At 33.5% G+C, this 20446-nt stretch overlaps 3 protein-coding genes across 10 annotated transcripts; 2 read left to right on the top strand and 1 right to left on the bottom strand.

Moving 5' to 3' along the window:
• Nucleotides 1–3184, top strand: LOC101501616 (uncharacterized). Of its 3 annotated transcripts, none has more exons than XM_004504419.4 (5): nucleotides 1–182; nucleotides 317–378; nucleotides 1022–1852; nucleotides 2096–2177; nucleotides 2868–3184. In XM_004504419.4, exons 3-5 carry the CDS (start codon nucleotides 1023–1025, stop codon nucleotides 3081–3083), a joined length of 1128 nt encoding a protein of 375 aa, XP_004504476.1. In that variant the 5' UTR covers nucleotides 1–182; nucleotides 317–378; nucleotide 1022; the 3' UTR covers nucleotides 3084–3184. The 3 variants fall into 3 exon arrangements, with proteins under 3 accessions (XP_004504476.1, XP_004504475.1, XP_012572344.1); XM_004504418.4 differs by having other exon boundaries at nucleotides 2–182; nucleotides 905–1852; XM_012716890.3 differs by lacking the exon at nucleotides 317–378 and having other exon boundaries at nucleotides 2–182; nucleotides 905–1852.
• A 1774-nt stretch (nucleotides 3185–4958) lies between these two features.
• Nucleotides 4959–13318, top strand: LOC101500243 (cyclin-dependent kinase G-2). 6 transcript variants are annotated; one of them, XR_003473654.2, is made up of 10 exons: nucleotides 4963–5189; nucleotides 5390–7168; nucleotides 7654–7789; nucleotides 7929–8017; nucleotides 8203–8314; nucleotides 8409–8515; nucleotides 8691–8993; nucleotides 9268–9351; nucleotides 10400–10483; nucleotides 11761–12316. XR_003473654.2 is itself a non-coding variant. In XM_012716896.3 (6 exons), exons 1-6 carry the CDS (start codon nucleotides 5481–5483, stop codon nucleotides 8788–8790), a joined length of 2232 nt encoding a protein of 743 aa, XP_012572350.1. In that variant the 5' UTR covers nucleotides 4964–5480; the 3' UTR covers nucleotides 8791–9189. The 6 variants fall into 6 exon arrangements, 1 of the variants encoding a protein (XP_012572350.1); XR_003473653.2 differs by adding an exon at nucleotides 12971–13318 and having other exon boundaries at nucleotides 4964–7168; nucleotides 11761–11814; XR_003473656.2 differs by lacking the exon at nucleotides 11761–12316 and adding an exon at nucleotides 12971–13318 and having other exon boundaries at nucleotides 4964–7168.
• A 990-nt stretch (nucleotides 13319–14308) lies between these two features.
• On the bottom strand, nucleotides 14309–18867 carry LOC101499908 (uncharacterized). The gene is made up of 4 exons (XM_004504410.4): nucleotides 18126–18867; nucleotides 16946–17377; nucleotides 16442–16745; nucleotides 14309–15248 (listed from the first exon to the last, which is right to left on the bottom strand). The coding sequence occupies exons 1-4, from the start codon at nucleotides 18606–18608 to the stop codon at nucleotides 15115–15117; spliced, it is 1353 nt and encodes a 450-aa protein (XP_004504467.1). The 5' UTR covers nucleotides 18609–18867; the 3' UTR covers nucleotides 14309–15114.
• Nucleotides 18868–20446: the final 1579 nt, after the last annotated feature.

Raw genomic sequence — 20446 nt, 5'->3', positions numbered from 1 at the left:
CTAGTATTTTCCTACCTAGTGGACTTGTCTCTGACACATAATTCAATAAACCATTTCCACCATGATTCCTTTGCCAACTCTGGAGTTAATATCAACTCTAGATTCCAATTCCAATTCCAACCCACATGCCACCTGCATTACTCACTACTTATAATTATACTAAAAATTCACCAATTTCCAAGGTAAATTTTATTCTAATGTTTCCTCTATCTTTTTTATCTAAATGGTAGTAGATGATAGATACTCTTTTTTTTTTATTTTTAACTATGCATAGTATATTTTGTTACTAATATTATAAATTTATAATGTTGAATAGATCTGAAACTCACCTCTTTCTCTGCAACTCTCACAATTTCATGGTTTTTTTGAAGTAACAAGGTATATCATTAAGCAATATATTATATATACTCTAAATGTGTTTAATTGTGTGTTGCTTATCATCATTTGTATATTAAGATTTATTGAAATTCTTTGTTTAGCTTCCTTAAAAGCTTATCCATCATGATTTTTAACTCTTGAGACTTGTGTATTTTACTAAGTTCAAGGAGTTCTCATTGTTGCAGCAAAAAGAGTTACAATTTCCAAATTAAATTTGAGATTCCCCTCCCTTATTCTCTTGATTGTTCCTTCCTCCTTATATATATGAATCTATTTTGGTAGTTCTGTTTTGTTTCTCATATATGTAAAGAAACATAAACTATATAGTACATTACATGTAAGGATTTCAAATTGAACTATACTAGTTAGTTCCAAATCACTTCAATCTAGATAAGGCATGGTGATTTTCAAATATTTCAATATTTTATAGAGAGCATAGTGATTTTCAATAGATATATGGGATTTGGAGCAAAAACTGTAGACCGTGATAACTAGTTTACTTTGTGAAAATTTTCATTGTGTATAGAGATTGAACAGGTGAAAATGAAAACAAGAAACACCTGAAGTAAACCGATTCCAATAATTCGCTTCAACTATAGTTGTTTTTTTTCTCTTTTCCTAAATTTTGAGCTCAAATTTTGAGGATGAGATTCGTGGAAGACAAAGGATGCTATAGTAACCATGGATCAACAGCACAAGATACTCCAAATAGTAGTGCCATCATGTACTCAGAGTTTCACAAAGGAAAAGATGTTACTACTAGTACTACTACTGCTACTACTACTACTACTACTCGTGTTTCGAATCACCATCGAATAAATATGGGAAAACCAACACCTTCTAAGTGGGACGATGCACAAAAGTGGCTGGTTGGGTTATCGAAAGGCGGAGAAAAAAGCCAATCAAAAAGCAAACCAAGAAACTCAAATGCAGATGATTTGAGATTGATAGCACCTGTGCCACAAAAGGAGCAGGACTATTCAAGTAGTGAAAAAGAAGAAGAAGAGCATTATGACGATGATCGATGTCGCGAATATGTAGCAGAAGAAACCAAAAAGGTAGAATGTGATGAATCAATTTGGAGAATGAATAACAATAAGGTTTTAGCTGAAAACAAAAACACAATCCATGTTCAATCAATATGTTTTAGAGACATGGGAACTGAGATGACACCTATTGCTAGTCAAGAGCCTTCAAGAACAGCAACACCTATTAGAAACACAACTCCTGCTACTAGAAGTCCTATTCATTCTGGAACTTCAACTCCAATGATGGGTCAAAATGGATTATTGCAAATTGAAGCTGCATCAGGTAATGGAAGCAGCACAACAAGTAGACAATGTGGAGAAGGCTCAATTAGTCCTTGCAAGATGGTTGAAAAGAAGAAGAGTGATGATCAAGTTACAAAATTGAGTCCTCTAGAATGTAGAGCTATGGCTTGGGATGAAGCAGAACGTGCCAAATATATGGCTAGGTAATTAATCAACTTGATACTTTTAATTTATGATTTTCTTACTTTTTAGTTTATTTCATGTTTAAACACTTCCTTAAGATGTACTCATGTTTTTGAAGCCATTTTTTGTTTGTTTTAATCCTACAACGTTAAAGAAAAAAGAGAAGTAACTAAAGTTTCATCAATAATTGTTTTAGAAGTCATTGAATAAATGTAAATTGTTATTAAATTTGTTTGTTTGTTTGTTAAAACTATTTATTGTAGGTTTAAGCGTGAAGAGATGAAGATTCAAGCATGGGAAAATCATCAGATAAGAAAAGCTGAAATGGAAATGAAGAAAATGGAGGTACCATTGTGATTCTTTTAGTAACATAGTATAAGCATTCTGTGGCAGTTTTTGTTTGGCATTGTGGTGCAATTTTTACCCTTCAATTATTGCCAATGATATTAACCGTTTTCTAAGGCATTGGATGATGGCTCATCTTTTCATGTTCTGCTTTTCTGTTTCTTATAATACTATGGGATAGTTCATTAGTATAAAGTTGAAAGCTCTGTGAAACATACTGACAAAGAGAATTATTTCTGCAAAGAAAAAATACATAGCAGGGACCTTTTCCAATCCACTGCATAGAAAATGCTATTTATATTTGGAAAGTGCTTTAGTTGTCATTTCATTAACCCTAACAAATATTTAGTCAATGACCTTATTTGATAGTTCCAAAATAGTACATTACTGATGTATAATATACATAAAAGGGTATTTTAGTATATACATCATTAAATAAAATTCAATAAGTTACATTTGTGTATGTTTGAGACAAAAATTATGAGTATTTTTTTTTTATATTCGAAATCGAAATAATATGTGTATTTAGAAGAGGTTGTTCTTTTAAATAAATTTTAATATTTGACTTGACTTCAATTAAAATATCTGAAGTTTTATAAAAATTACATAAAACAAGATTGAATATATTTTGTGGCTTAAGTTATGAAAGCTTTTTCAAATAAATGGATTTAATTTTATTATTACTACTAGGTGAAAGCTGAAAGAATGAAAGCTGTGGCACAAGAAAAGTTAACAAATAAACTGGCTGCAACAAGGAGGATAGCTGAAGAGAAAAGGGCAAATGCACAAGTGAAGATGAATGACAATGCTTTGAAGACTACTGAAAGGGTTGAGTATATAAGAAGGACAGGGCATGTACCTTCTTCATTCTCTTTCACTTTTAAGTTGCCTTCCATTTGCTGGTAACATGTAGCAATTCATAACATGGTGTAATATGTTGTATGAAATATAAAACCTTTTGAACAATATATTTATGCTACTTCTAAATAATTTTGCAAATTACATTATGCCTATATTTGATCCGTTGGTATATGTCCTAACAAAAGCATTCATGTTTCCCATTAATAGTTTCAATATGTAATTAATAGCCATTCTACTTTTACCACTTGACTTGTAATCAAAAGATGTGGTATATGAGAAGAAAAAAATCTAGCTTTGAGTTAAAGCAAGTTGAAGTGGGCAGAAGACATTTGTAGTAAAAATGCAGGGCCCGGCCCAAGGGGTTGCAGCTGTTTTAGACCTCAAATTTATACATTGATTTAATTAATATTAACTTTTTTAGTTTTTATAATATGAATTATACTCTCTAATTTTGTACTAGTTAAGTAAATTAAAAACATTACACAATCCTGTCAATACATTTTATATATTTGTTTATAAGTTGTTTAATATTGTATGTGTCAATATTTTTTAATATTATAAACTCAGTTATTGTAATTTTACGAAATTTATCTGTGAATTAAAAATTTTGTATCATATATTTTAGTGAATACAAAGTATTTTCTAGTTTATAATGCACTAAAATACACCAAACACTTGTTTGTATATTGATATTCAACAAATAGATTGTTGAATGTAGTGGAAAAAAAATTGAAACTTTTGCTTAATTGAAGAGTTTTAAATTTCTCAAGTATGATTGTTTAAGTGATTGATTTCTTGCACTTCAAACTCTTTTTGTTTCCTCGACCTTGAGGTTATTTTGATAGACTTGACGAATGCTGATGACAAATTCATATAGTTGTTAGAGATTCAGCTATCCAGTTTTAATTTTAATTGACAAATATTGTAAATTAACAAGAACGTTCCTGCTTTATAACGAGAATGTTCTTCGTTTTGGTTTTGAAAGAGTACTGGAATGAGGATTTTTGGCGTCTTTTAGGTGTTAGTCTTTTTCTACTTTTATACGCAAGCTGCTTTTTGTAGAGATGTAGTAGCAATATCTTATCATTTTGTTCCTAGTTATACTTGTTTTTTTAACCATCAATTTAGAGATTAATCTTGTTGTGGTTCTTGATTTGTTTAATTTAGAATGATTTTGTTAAAGAAAGCTTTGTTCTTTTACAAACTAAAATGATATTCGTTTTTCTAGAATTTTATTTTTAATAAACTAGAACGATCTTGTATTGTTATATTAATACCTATTTTTAAATAATCCACTAAAAATATGTGTTAAATAACAATGCACTTTCAGAATTATAATTAGAAGATTAATTTGGAATTCTACTTGATTATCAACAAAATATTAATTTATAATTTTGCCTCTACAACATCAATTAATTGAATCTATTTTTATATAAAGAGATTAATTTTTACACATTTTTAATATAAAATAATTTACATTATTATCAGATCACAATCATTTATATCTATAATCTTTAAAAATAGTTATATTTCAACTTAAACATTTTTCATAATCGATTTTGTAACTGACTCAATTTATATGAAAAGGTATCAACTAATTTTGAAGTTATATGAATTTTTTAAAATTGTTAACTCTAATAATATTATTCTTTTTATTCATTCTCAATATAATAACTTTGGAGTTCTTTTAATTTTAATTTTTTAGAGTATTCTAGTAAGTGTAAGATTCTTTAATGATAGTGACGGGAACTTGCATTATGAAAATATTAATATAAGTTAAGTTTTTTTCTTGGGCTTTGTCTCTTTTTTAAAAAAGAAAAATTTAGTTAAAGACTTTTTTCGGTGAAATTGAGTTGAAGATTTTGGAAGGAATTTGATTTAAAGATAATAGTATGTATGCAAAATAAATCTGTGTAGAGATATAGACTATAGTTAAAGAATAATTTGATTCTTAATATATAAAAGCGGAGGGGAGCGAAGTTATCGTATCGTATTTATGGAAGCGTAATAGTGTCCTGTGTCCCGATATTTCACGTTTTCTTTTCGATCTTCTCTTTCTCCTCCAAGGTTCGCCCTCTTTCGCTGTTGCATCGCATCGCATAGCTTATTCAATTCTCGCACTTTCCCTTTCAATTACCAATTTTATCTTCGGTAAGCTTTTTTCAATCCCCTCTATTCTTCTTTCCCTTCTCTCTCCATCTCTCTTTTCCCCCTAAATTTTTAGGGTTTCGATTCAAATCCCCTCTTTTATTTTCTCTTGTTCTCTGCTCTCCAATTATCATCGAATCTCTACTTTCTTCTTCTATTTTTAAATTTGGGACGTTTTTTTTTTCTTCCTGTTTTGGGTTTAGGGTTCTAATAAGCAAAAACAAAATCAAAAAAAGTTTGTTGCGAATTGGGGATTAGGGTTTTCCCTTAGAATTCATCAATTTAGGCAGATATATGGCGGCTGGTAGACATGGCAGTTACCACGAAAACGAGTTTAGGGATAACGGGTCCAATTTGGATGTTTCCAGGCGCGGTTATTCAAAAGAGCATGATTCGGTTAGGAATGGTGTCCACAATGATGTGAGGAGTGGGGACAGAGATTCGAGAGATAGGATTAGGTTGAGGCAGAAGGATGTTAGGGAGAGAGAAGATGTCATTAATGGCAGTTACCGGTCATCTTCTTCAAGCCGGAGTGACTCCGGTAGTAGTGGTGGCCTTGGTCCTCGCCGGTGTGGTTTTTCTGTGAAGGCAATCGACAGAGAGCCTGGCGAGCTTTCTAGTGAGAGTGGGTCTGATGGGGCTATTGAATCAGAGTCTGGGGTGAAAGATTGTGAGGTTGCTATGTTTGAAGGAAATAGATCTCGGTCCCCTCCACCACAGGAGAGGAAAAGGAAATTTTCACCGATAGTGTGGGATCACGATGACAAGGAAGTGAAGGAGTTTTCAAAAGTCAGGGTTTCCACCACAAAGGTGACTTCTCTTCCTCCTCTGCCTCGGCTGTCAAAAGCTTCTGTTCTGTCACCGAATACTTCTTATGGTGAAGTTCAAATACGTTCTGACAGGGGCAGAGAAACTGGCGATGTTGAGTTGGCCACAGCAGCTAAGGTTACTTCTGGTTCTCCGTCAGGATTGCGGTCCTTGTCACCAAAACAGACTTGGAGTAATGATCAGGAAGCTGAGCAGCCAGATGGTGAAGATTATGTTCCAACTCGAAATATATCATCTTCAAGATGGGCAGCCGGAGATGACTCTCCTGTTGATGAGGGTGAAATCCTCAATGATGAGGAAATGCCTAAAAGGAAGAGGAGGTTAACTCCTGAGTTGTTAGAGACTAGACTGAGGAACAAGCTATTGAGCCCCAATTATTCTAAAATAGAAGGTATTGAACGAGCTAGAGCCAAATCATCCGATTCAGAAGAAAGAGGTGTTATCCATGGGAGAACATCTAGTGGGGATGGACATCCTGGTCTTGATTCAGAAAAGGATGACTATATGGACATTGATGTTCGAGGTATGAAAAGCGACACCAGTATTAGTCACTCAGATACCGAATCTGAAGATGATAGGGAGGAGACTCCAGAACCTCCAGCTCAACCTCAAAGAATGGTCAATATGCTTCAGGGTTGTAGAAGTGTTGATGAGTTTGAGAGACTTAACAAAATAGATGAAGGAACATATGGTGTGGTATATAGAGCTAAAGATAAGAAAACCGGCGAAATTGTAGCATTAAAGAAGGTCAAGATGGAAAAGGAAAAAGAAGGCTTCCCACTGACTTCTCTTAGGGAAATAAACATTCTTCTTTCTTTTCACCACCCATACATAGTTGATGTCAAGGAAGTAGTGGTCGGAAGTAGCCTCGATAGTATTTTCATGGTAATGGAATACATGGAACATGATCTTAAAGGGTTGATGGAGTCAATGAAGCAACCATTTAGCCAAAGTGAAGTGAAGTGCTTAATGATCCAGCTTTTAGAAGGTGTGAAGTATCTTCATGACAACTGGGTGCTTCATAGGGATTTGAAGACTTCAAACCTGCTTCTAAATAACAGGGGTGAGCTAAAAATTTGTGATTTTGGGTTGGCTCGCCAATATGGGAGTCCTTTGAAACCATATACTCACCTGGTGGTTACTCTTTGGTACAGGTGAGCTGTGTTTGCTTATTGCAATCTGTTTCTATTTATCCATGTATATATCCATTTCATATATTTGATTATTTGATATTACATCATTCTGAGTGTACTTTGATTGTTTAATTTTTTTTTGGAGGAAACTTTGATTGCTTAGTTGTTAATTTGAAAACTGTGGCCATGCCTGATGCATTGAAAACAACTTATTATTTCTTTGTAGCTATTCTGTAATAATAGTCAAGTATTAATGTTGCAAACTGGCTGCTAGATACCCTGTTCTTTGACAGTTAGCTCAATGTTTACTTACGCGTTCCTTTATATGTGTGACAATGTTTTCAATGAGTATACCTATATCTGCTCCTCTATTAGTTTCTCACTGCACTGTGGTGAGGTTTAATTAATTGTATTTGCTTTCACTTATGTGTTTAACACATCTTTTTCTGCAGTATGTTGCAGAAATAAGAGATCATTTACCTGATGGTTGTCTATCTGTTTCTCAGGGCACCTGAACTTCTTCTGGGGGCAAAGCAGTACTCAACAGCTATTGATATGTGGTCTCTTGGTTGTATAATGGCTGAACTATTGTCTAAGGAACCCCTGTTCAATGGAAAAACGGAATTTGACCAACTTGACAAGGTACATGCCAAGTTCAATTATTTGGTAGAACATATGCTCTCATTTTTATCTTTCTTTTAAGTTTTGGTGTCTTGAGTGCCAGACCTCTTCTTTATTAAAGAGGTTGCTTCTATATTAACATCTGTTATTTTACTTGCAGATTTTCAGAATACTTGGCACTCCAAATGAAACAATTTGGCCTGGCTTCTCAAAATTACCTGGAGTCAAGGTCAATTTTGTCAAGCACCAGTAAGTACTCATGATATCCTTTATTTAAGAGATTGACAATTTAATTACACTGTTCTTATTTTTCTGCCACTGTTTTCCCAGGCTTCCAACTTTGGGTGGTTTTGGTCTGACTATCTGGCCTCCCTTGGTGATTCAAGTTACACAACTTCTGTATTTTCTATTAACAACCAAAATGTTCCTTTCAGGTATAATCTTCTGCGTAAAAAGTTTCCTGCCACATCATTCACTGGATCTCCAGTTCTTTCTGATTCTGGATTTGATTTGTTGAACAAGCTTCTTACTTATGACCCTGAAAAGGTAAAGGTCGCTTGAGCCTAATGATTTAATTTGCTAATATTTGTTTCTCTCTTAGGTATTAACTCTTAATAATAATACCTGCTATTGGTTGCAGAGGATCACCGCTGAAGCTGCTCTCAATCATGAATGGTTCCGTGAAGTTCCTCTTCCCAAGAGCAAAGAATTCATGCCTACATTTCCTGCTCAACATGCTCAGGACAGGTATTCAATTTAATGGAAACTATTGGAGCTATCTTTTCAAGAATTTTTTTAAATAGCTTGTCCCTAGGGGAGATTTAAATGGAGCTGTGGCTTGCTGTTGGCAGCTGCTATATCTGTCGAGTATTCATAAAATTAGTCAACAGTGTTTGTTTAACAAGATTCATGATGTTAACAGGCGGATGCGGAGAATGTACAAGAGTCCAGACCCTTTAGAAGAGCAGCGACGGAAGGAGTTGCAGCAGGGTGAACTGGGGACTGGCGGAATTTTTGGTTAAGATTGGAGCTATTTAAACCTCTGTCTCAATAATCATTCTAACATGCCACATTAATAGTTTGCATTGTTGAGGTGAGGGTATGCACTGAACGGAAGTTGCAAGCTTTAATTGTTAGACGATCACTCGTGCTGTTTTTTAGCAGGAACTTATTGGTTTGAGCAGAGATGTATTCTTTTACCTCCTGGGAACCCGATTTCTTTCAGGTTAACATTCTTCATGTTTAGTCATTATATAGAAATACATCTGTGACACATTGCTGCTCAAGGTGTGGCATAACCTTCTGAAATTAGGAAGTCACTGTCTGGTGAAACTTGTGTATGTAACATATTTCCATTTCTTTGGCATATTGTAAACAAATTTTATTTGGTTGAGTATTAAAGCAATATGGATTTTCTAGCAGCTATCAGTTTTTTTCTTTTTCTCTCTCTCTCTCTCTCTCTTTTATTTTTTTTTTAATATTCACGTTGTGTATGCAAGAGACCGTTGGTGTGAAGTGGAAGAGGGCCTTCTGTGCATTTCATTGAAGAAAATGACAGGGACTTTATTATGCATTAATTAAAGGTAATGCATTCCTTTGATATCTTGGATATTAAGGAATGGGGATATCAGATATGTTTCTGTGTGATAGAAGAGAGATAATGTCCAGAAGCTAAAGTTACCCTGTTAGCATGGGTTTGATGTTTATTGATGAGTATGTTTTTTTGGATGGGGGATTAAAATCCTGTTTATTTCTTCATCATAACTGCTACTCGCACAAATTATTGATCTATTTGGATGTCAACTGTTACATTACATATTTACGCGAATTTAGTTGTCACTGGGATGCATGATTTGCAATGGATTATTTTATTGTTAACACTGCAAATCTTTTTATAATTAGTCACTGCTTTTGTGGATTTGAAGTAGCTGCAGTTTCTCTTTTTTCTATTGAATAATGACCACCTCTTAAAGAAAATTAACATTTTTTCATTTGGGCAGGAAGCAATTGATTTGTTGTACAGGAATTTGTTTGATATAGTAGATTTTCTGTGCATGGTTCTTGTATTAAAGTTAATCACCTAGAAGAATTTCGATGATTTTTTATGGTAAAAAATTAGCCACATGCTAGAATTTGAGCTAGGAGTCTCTTCTATATCTCTCAGTACCTGCTGGTTTGAAATTCCTTCCCTAATAATTTGTGATGTGTGATGGTGTTCAAAAACAACTTTGTGCTATTGAGAGAGTTTTAAGTTTCTGTCTGTAATAACCTACCAAACTTTTTTAAATGCTGAACATGTTGATGCCAAGCTCTCAGTGAATCATATTTTCTTACTTTCTATTTTCTCACTTTTTTTCTGGGTTATTTTTTAAGTTATTGTTTTTGTCTTTAGTTCCGTTATATTTCACTAGCATTCCTCTTCTTGTGTGAAAAAGATGTACAACTAGTTTTCAGTTTGTTATCCCTCTCTAGTGTTATATAGAACCTTAAGAGTAATAACTGATTCTTTAATGCTTAGTTAAAAGGAAGCAAAGCAGTTCTTATTATCATGTGTATTCATCATCTGAAGATTGAAGTTTTGAACAAGCATAAGAATTTTTTTATGACATTTGTCTGCAAATGTCACTGCAGTATCAAAGCAAGCAGGTTGAGGAGGATACCAGGATATCCTAAAGTATAGGAGTTCAATTAGTTGTTCCTTCAGGCTCCCTAGAGGTACAATGCAAACCTTGGTTTGTCATATTGTGTTTTTGTACTACTTGCATCTCATGGAATATTAAATTAGAATTATTTGCTTTTCTATTTTATTATTCATGCTGTTTTAATTCATATTATAGTTCTTCCCTTTCTAGAATGGGATATGTGGTGGTTTATGACATTTATAGTATTTATTCATTAAATGGCTGTTCTTCAAATTCACTGTAAAGTGTGTCATGAAAGCATCTTCCAGAGCAAGGCCATTGTTAGTAAACTCATTCCCCTCCCCAAGAGGCCCTCAGCTAGCTGAATCATATAAACCAGGATCTGTGTATATTTCTCATTTCTTCCGGATCTTACTATGAACAGGTTTTTACATTAGGCTTGGTAATATGTAGCTTTGCTTATAGTTTATGTTCACTGTGAACAATTTCTATCAAGGTGTGTTTGGTTCATTTTTTTAGGAGGGGAGGAGAGGGAAGCAAAACCTCCATTTTGGGAGAACTTGGAGGGGAAGGGCTCATCATAACTAAAAACTCATTTAAAATCCCTCCCCTCCCCTTGAACCAAATACAAAACCATTAAAAATCCCTCCTCTCCCCTCTGTTGAACCCAACAAACCCTTAAGCTTTAAATGTCTCAAGGTTTCCTGACTTTTATGTGCTGGTTAGAGACACCAAAATTGGGGAATTTAAAAGACACCAAAATTCCAGGTTCTATGTTTTGATGGTAATGAAGTTCTCCATTACTCTAATGTTTATGGAGATTGTTCCTTGTCTGCCATTAAAGTATGCTGTCAAGTCGGGCCATAAACTAAGTCTTCTCTGGTCACTGTTGGAATTTAATGGTTTGAAAAGTTCAGTGTTTTTCTGTAAGGAAAACTTGTTCTGATCAGATTTAAATTTTTGTTGTTTTATGGTCACCCATGAGTTTTTTTTTCCCCTTGATGCTTTGATTATCTGTTTCCCTCATTGAAGGAATCTAATATCCAACAACTACAGCAGCACCAGTTTTGTGCAGTGGTAGTATTAAAATGGGGGCTTTTTCCTTTGTTCACAATCACACATCATTCGGCTTTAAACATATAACCCAATAGTAGAACTTTGGGTGTTTTCAGCTGTAGAATTTTTGCCCAACCTTGTTGCAGGTTGGGGGTCTTACCAACTTAGAAGTTGGATCCAGTTGCTCTGCTTGCATGCTTGTGTCAATAATTGATGATTCTATATTAATTCTATTAGAGGTTGTGTGCTTCGTTACAATTTTCACATAATTGATGATTCTATTAATTCATACAGCTGGGAGATGCGGTTGCTAAGAGATTTAAAGCATCCGGTCTGATGGGCGATATAGTAAGCATAACCTGTGGATTTTTTTTCTCTCCCCCCTCTGTTTGCAGTAGGCAGGTTCTGAAGATGAAATTTCTGGGTTTGTACTCGCCCCAGAATTAAATATAATTAAAAATATTATTAGAAAAGTTGATATATTTAGTTAAAATAAAAAAAATGGATATATCACCTTTTCAGATATATTTTTTTATTTATATTTCATTCTAGAGTAGTACTTGGTGTGTTGGCAATATACTCTCAACAAGTCTCTCAACAAGTGAATGTGCAATCAATTTCACTTGCTGCAAAGACTTGTAGCAACGTGTTGCATGTGATATGGGGGATATCATTAAAATAGAATTTGGCCATTATCTAGAAATTTGTAATGAGATGATTTGAATGGTAGCAACATCAAGAATCAGAGGCCCTCTTTGACCCAGATGTTCGTTAACCGTTGCTTCGTCGCATAAAACACACCAGGAGAGGGAATAAACCCGACATAGTAAAATTGATTTTATTGATTTAACTGCAGTTTTATGAAGTGTTATTGGTTTAAGAGATAGTTTTATATCATGATTGTATGTTACGTCGATATAAATATATTGTCATTTTTTAATACAAAAATATAAGAGATAGATTAAACCTGTTGATTTTTAAAATTTTTAAAATAGATGATTAGTTATTTAAAATAGATTATTAGTTATGTAAATTGACAAATAGTAGAGGCATCATGCAATTAAGTCATTATTAGATGTTGCAGCAATCAAGTATTCGGAGGTTTGGATTGGTGTTTTGGTATATGCTTTATTTTATTTTAAAGAATGAGTAAATTTAATCTCTCAAATCTGTAAAATAGCAATTTAGTTTTTTAAATTGAAATTATCAATCGGTTAAATCATTATTTTAAAACTTTGAACTATAATTCTAATAATGTTTGTTTTGATGTAACACAAGATTATGTATGTCAATATGTATGTCTTTGATTTTCTTTTGATGGATATTTACTAAGCAAAGCGATTAAATTGATTGAATTATATTTAAATTTTTAAGTGATTAATTTCGTATTTTATAAATATGAGAGGTTAAATTGAATTTTACCTTTACAATTTAATTTCATATTTACTCTTTATAACGTTATGGTTTTTTTGTTTGACATACGTTCGCGAATCATAAACTGAAGAATTATGCATTGTAAAATTCAACGAAACACTGGAACCTACCAATGAACGTGTAGTGAAGGAGTAACGTGAATTTAGAGCAATCGGTTAGTGGTAAGCAACAAAAGAAGTGGGCACTGTTATTTTATATTTCATCATTTTACGTGCCTCTGTCAAAGAGATCGCAGTGTGGGATTTGCTTGCAAAACGGGGATGCTCAACTAGTCCACTTCATTATACGAAATGCGTTGTTACCGTGTTGGGGGTATTCATTCATTCATGTATGGATTTATGAAATTTGTACTTTTTGTGTGAATTGGTTTTATATATTGATACCTAATGAAAGTTTATTATACTGCAATTTTATTGAACGCACGGTATTTTGTAGTTTTGTACCAATGAAAATATACATTATTCTTAGTAGACTCTTTTATTGGAAGACATTTATATAGATTTTTGTATTGGTCTGATAAATTTATTTTTAAAATAGTGAAATAAATTGAATTTCAACTAACAAATCTGTTGGGAGCACTTTTCTTTTAAAAAAGCATGTTCTTGGTGGACAAAATTAAGATTACGACGCCAGCAATGCCAATGACCGGTGAAAGAAAGTGGATTACGAATTTTACTGTATTTATTTGTAGAGTGGATTTATGGGTTGATTCAACAAAGCAAAATATTGTTTGAATTTCAAATATAAGTAAAAATGAATTAAAGAAAATTGATGTATTTAATTTAACATTTGTATTAAATAAATTAATTTTTGACTCAATTTTGTTTGTATTCAAGTTCAAAATAGTAAAGGATAAAAGGTAAATTGACAATTTGAACAACCTAAAACAGGCAAAACACATTCCTAAAAACTCATTTATAACAAGATGGATTGCTAATTTTGATGATTGGTGATTAAAATAAACTAATAAAAATTTATAACAAGAAGATGGATTGTTAATTTTGATGATTGGTGATTAAAATAAATTAATAAAAATTATTTGAATGGGAAAATTTAATTAAGAGATAGAAATAGTTACTGAAAGATAGGAGAACTAAAGTTATTAAAAGGTAAGAAAATTAAAGTTAAAGAATCTTATACGGATGTGACAATATTAAAGACGTTAAAAAAACATTTTTACAAGTCACTTGATCTGCCTTAGCCTGCCCATAACCAACTTTCTTGGCAGGTTAGATAGGCTGGTGGTTGAGTTTAATACACCTTCCATTTTTGGCAGGTTTGGCCGCTTTGTCATCTCTATAGAATCTTCCTTTACTGATGTTTTGAATGTAACATTTAGTGGTTTTTTTTATTTATTTATAAAAATTGTGGTTTGCCCTCAGTACATTCCAATGGCTAGACAGGTAAATTTAGTACACCGTGCAAAGACGTTGGTAACATTTGAAATGGAGAATGAAGGGACATATTACTTGCCGTATACAAACTGTTAGCAAATTGCTAATGTGTCAGCAGCTAAACTATATCGGAATTTGCGAGCACATTTGCATTGGTCTGTTGTGAAAAAAGTTCAACTCCTACATAATCCAAGCTGAAATGACACTTTATGTCAGAATTATAGAATGTCCATAAAATACATGTTCTATTACACTCTTGCTTTTCGCTTCTAACTCTCCAAACGCAAGCTCTTGAAAGTCACACTTGTCCAGAGGTTGAAATCATCAATATAGCAAGCCATGATTTGGGGAATGCTCCGATCCTTTTGTATGAGATGAGATTATGCAAACCTCAGGTTATGAATCTGAACAATGAGTATCACTGCTTTGCAGAATAGTAGTCCTGGCAGATAGCAAATTGCAAGGCTGGTACACATTTAGGGCAAAGTTTATTTGGATCATGTTAAAACCAAAAATGATAACATCAACGAAGATGACGAATGTTGACAAAAGAATGAAAATCTTGGACAGAATGTTGAAGACATCTGTGTTGGAAGAAGCCAAGTGCCTTTAACGCAATGTCACAAATCTTAAGGTCAGCCACTGAAGGCAACTTTGTTCCATCCTTTCTATCTCTGCATGCATGTAACATTCTGGCAGAGCTACCAAATTTAGAAACATTGGTCACGAGGAAAATTATGGTTATTCAAGGGTGGGTTTCAATCAAATTTAGTAACTGTGGTAACCCAAAAGGTTTCTTGGTATTGGCGCGTAAATTTTATCATGAGAACAGTGTCTGACCTAGAACAAAGGTAACCAAGCTTAATTCAAGGAAAAAAATTGTGTTGACAAGAGAACGGTCCACTGTCCATCCAAATATAGTGATTCCTCCCGGATTTGACTGCAAATACATCACTGCATATTCAAAAGAAATCAATGAGGATGAGATCCTTTCATACATGTACATGCTAACAGCCTGATTAAGTGTTTCGACCAGAAAGAGCAAGATTTTCTTCACTTGAAAATATATTCCAAAAGCAAGTTATATGGAAAGTCTGGTGTGATTTAGCATGACCACCAAAGATCAATGTGAATAATAAATACAGTCATAATACATGCCTATACAAAAAATTAAGAGAACTAATCTCAATATAAAGAGAACTAAGTCTTATTTTTCAATAATGGTCATTTATGTACACAATATCATGAACACAACAGAATAACCAAGTAATCCATGTGTAAAATGAAACTTTTCCAATATTTGCTAATGTGATGTCAGGTTTCATACCCATTGTAACATATGGAAGCTCATAAATAAATTTTAGTATGGCCTGTCGTATTAAAATGAAATAACTATCCACAGCTAGTTTTGGTCCATGAACATGAGGGATGAATAGGACAAATGTCTATCAAATCAATACATCCTTTGAATCGGGGATTATTTGACAAATGTTTCCCTGCTCTAAAGAATAGTTTTCTTTAAAAAAAACTAAGGTTTTAAAAGTGTACCTTCTTTAACTGGACTAAATGTTAAAAATCCATCTTGCATGTGAAACAAAGGTTTTACTATATAGAAAAGGAAAGGCAAATGCTAACAAGGGGCACTTGTTAAGAAATTAAAAATGGAAAAAGTCAATTAGAAATGTATTGAAATTTGTGTTTTCAACTCTTTGAAAGCTTAAAAATTGTTCTCTTCCATGCAAAACTTCCATTTTTGGTTCCTTATTAACTGTCCTTAGGGCACTTGTTAGCAAGACCTTATAGGAAATTAGGAATCACAAACTAATGAATCTAAAACAGTACTTCCTAATTACCTACTCCATTTAAAGAATTGCATATAACATTGTCAGATTATTTTAGGCTCAGTCTTGATAAAATTATAAGCTTGAACTGCTGAGGCATATCTGTGCATTTTAACTAGCTTGAAATTATGCAAGAAAGAGTTTTCACTTCTCTGCATAGTCAGTAAGCAGAAAAAGATGTATAAAACTTACTACCTACTGTGAAAATGCGGTACTTAGTTGATATTTCCATAATTTTTTAATTGCCATAAATTAGAAAAACTTGTAAAATTCACAGGTTTTCAGACACGAAGTTTAATTACGTACCAAAAGCTTGCCTCCTATGATGCGAGGACATATAAGAAACCAATTGGGTATTTACAGCCATTCCTCCGAAATCCAATGACTCTAGATCACTTTCAGAATAGTCTATATGTATTGATCTTAAATGGTTTGCAGTGTCAAAGCTCCCTGCACTGGTGGATCTCGATTGAGAAGTATCAGAAGATGCGCATGTTGCTATAGCATGCCACCGGCTTGCAAGTGAAACAACGCCTTGAGCTCTATGAGAAATTCTTGTTGCTGCGTGCAGACAAATAATGATGCCAACCACCTGAACAAGTGTGGAAACCTGAAAAAAAATTGGAATATTCAATCCATGTACCTTGAGAGGAGATTTGAATGCTGACAAAAGGAAGAAACAACAACGAAAAGCTGTGTGAATATGAACAGAGAACACTACTTGAGAGCCTGATAGCTTTGTATGAACTAGATGGAACTAATTCGTTTAATCAAAATGCATAAACACTTTTAACATAGAGTTGAACTTACTGCAAAATCTCCACCATTTATCATGGTAATCATTTCACGATATCCTGTGACCTGCAAGAGAGTCACAACTTGGCTCACAGTGACAACCAAGAACTCCAGAAGAAGATAGATTCTGAACCTATGACTTATCTTGGAAAGATGATAGCGCAACCGCATGTGTTCCTCTAAAAACACTAAAACATCGCTCTCCCTTTCCAAGAGCTTCCCATAATCATCAAAGTGGATGACTTGCAAATGACAGACCATGTGAAACATGATGCAGGCTGACAGAGAGATTGCACTAACATAAGTCCACGATATAATCAAAGCTATAAAAATAGCAATTGATAACGACCATGACCCATGTTGTATATATGAAATGCGAATGATTTCTCGCACCGTCTTCAGAACGAAACACGGAAATACCCACAGAACAAACAGGCGCAAAGATCCCTACAAATTTAGAGGGAGGACAGTTAAGTTCTCATTTGAAATTTTTATACAAGTCCACAAAATTGAACGGGGAAAGATCAGAAAACATAGCAGGCTCGTATTTCTTTTGACCAATTGCTAACAGATGAATTTGACTCCTCTAAAGCGGGCAGTTACTAGTTAGTAAAGTGAGAAAATTAAGTGTTGATATTTCAACTACCTATAATTTGTTATAAATATGCAGATAAAATCGATAATTGATTTGTTCATCACCAATTGATATGATTCACCACTTTACTGTCTAAGGTGAGTTGGTAACTTTAAATAAGTCAGATCCTAAATAAAATGTGTTGACTTGAAACACAATTTTCAACATGACAAGAGTAAGAAATAAAGGAAATTTTCCAATTTAATTGACCTTCTATGGTATTTTCTAAATTTCTGGTCAGAGTGATCCCAATCCAGGTCAAAATTTGTGGTTACTGTTGCCACCTAAAAAATCCTGATCAGAATTAGTAATAATTGAACTCAAAAGAAGATTAAAGTTGAGACTTGATTTAGACAATTGAAACCGCACGGATCAAAATCACACATTCTCAAAACAAAATTAAGCGAATTTTTCATAAAAATAAGGAACGAGCATTGCATAGTAATGGTAGTTGAACCCTAAAAAGGGAAAATAGCATTTCTATCAGAAACATTGCATATTTGAACCGAATCTAAACATAGAAAATTTGGTAATGACGTGGCAAACCATGCTTTGACTTACCGAAATCTGGTTAACATAATCGCGATGAAAACAAGCAACATGTCCAGTGTAGCGGTCAACGAATAGAAACCTCCGAAGTCCATACTTTCGTAGATTGTGCGAAATGCAAAGAAAAGAAACAGCGGCGAGACTCGCCTGAAACGTCACGATCACCATCTCGCAACCGCGCAATTCGTACCTTTCGCACTCGGAACACTCGCACATCCAAAGCGCCGCGAGGGGAAGCGCCACTCCTAAGGAGAAGAAAACGGTCCAACAAATGACCGAACATAGAAGCGAACGTGGATTGAAGCCTAAGAGATTCAAAAAGATTTCCAAACGCGCGAGGGTTTTATCAAGTTCAGTTTCAGTTTCAGTTTCGTTGGTCTTGTTATTGTTTAGTTGTTGTTGTTGTTGTTGTGATTCGTGATTCGAATTTGAAGTTAGAAGAGGGGTTTGAGTTTCAGTGGGTTCTTCTGTTCGTATTTGAAGATTCGTCGTCATCTTCGGTTATTGTTTTTCGTATCTATCAGAAACTATTTAAGTGAGTATATAGTAATTTCATTTTTAATGTAAGGAATGATTATTTTGAAAGAAAGAGTAGTGAAAGGAAAGGAAAGGAAGGGTTACTAAAATTTATTTATGATTATTAGATTGCTGAATAGTTAAGCTGTGTTTTGAAAGTTAGTGGCGTGGGAAATTGGGAATTGGATTTTCCCATTTTTGGGGAAATGGAGATATCAGATTTCCCTTTTCAAGTGACAGATGACTAGATATCAAACAAATAACAAATTATATTTGATTCCTGTCCTAAGCGCTTTGACGCTACTTTTGGCAGTATCGAACATATTTTAGATTTAGCTTTAAGGCTAATTCTCACTTCAATTAACTCATTGCCAACCCATATCACTCAATCAACATTAATTATGCTTTTATTTCTTTTATTTTCACTAGTTTATAGAATTGATTTTCTGTTTTAAAAATCAGCAGTTTCAAAGAGATCATCTATATATATAATATAAATTTTTAATTTAATAGAATATTTTATAAAATTTATATAGATTAAAATGATATGGAGCATTGTAACATTAACATAACTTTACATTTATATAATTTGATCCTTCTATATATATTTGCTTAGAATTGTATCTTGAGGGAGAATATGCCGAATACCATGCATTACACCTTCAATGAATTTTGAATTTAACACCAAAAGATAAAATACGATACATTGTAATGCTAATAAAGACGGTGGCAAGAGAATGACGTATTCATCACAAGTTTTCACTTTCCAATTCATCCATTCAACTATTATGGTAGTAATAGGGTTGGCCCATGTTTGAATTTATGTGTGTCTTTTGAAAGACGACAGGTGGTGGGTCAGATTATTGAGTTTCCCTTTTTGGTGCAAAATGATTTATTGAACAATGGTCTTGCTGCTCCCTACTCAAACCAACGAAAATGACATTATGGAAGTTCAATAAGCGTTTAGCATACTTGGTTTTGATTTTGTTCTAAGCAAACGGCACAATCTTCACATCACATGCTGGGAGTGATATTTTTATGACAATTGCTAGGATAGAGAATGCATCTCTTGTGTGATCTAAGGTGGTTTAATGCTTAAAATTCGTCTAGAATTTTAATAATTATGGATATCGTTATTTTATGTTTGATCGGTTCAACGGAAGAAATATGAAGGAAGAAGAGGGAAGTAAATACATGTTTCTTTTAAAAGAGGAGATAATTTTTTTTTAATGATTTTAATGTGTTTGTTCAAGGGAATGGAAGAAATTTTAAATAATTTTAAAGTTATTTTTTTGACAAAATGATTTTGAAGTTGTTTTGCTCCATTCCCCTCCCCTCAAAATCCTCAAATATAAAAGGAGAACAAAATCAACTTAAATATGGATTTGGTTCATAAGATGAGATGGGAGAAGAGAGATTATAATTGAGGGAAGGTGAGAGAAAGAGAGTAGAGAGACATGTTTAGTTCAAAAGAAGTAACGAGAGAGGAAACATATTTAATAGTTTTGAGTTTAGTGCAAGGAAAAATAATATATTTCGATTAAAAATAATATATTTCAATCACAGTTTCTGCCGCTATACATATACTATACATACATATACTCACGTTCCCACACACTTTTGACTTCAATAGCTTGCTTAGGGACATGATTTATCACGCGCGGCACGCCTGAAACTTGGAAGTGTGGTACTGTGGTATTCAGTGTTGAATTCTATGCACATTACATTTTCCTTTTCTGTTTTTAATATAATTTCCAATTTGTACTTAAATACTTCCATTGTTTCAAAATGAGAACTGATTAAAGTTATTCCACACA

Source organism: Cicer arietinum, chromosome 6 (genome assembly GCF_000331145.2).
Source record: "Cicer arietinum cultivar CDC Frontier isolate Library 1 chromosome 6, Cicar.CDCFrontier_v2.0, whole genome shotgun sequence".
Classification (NCBI taxonomy): domain Eukaryota; kingdom Viridiplantae; phylum Streptophyta; class Magnoliopsida; order Fabales; family Fabaceae; genus Cicer; species Cicer arietinum.
Note: the sequence above shows the minus strand (reverse complement) of the source record. Positions and strands in the feature narration are given on the sequence as shown.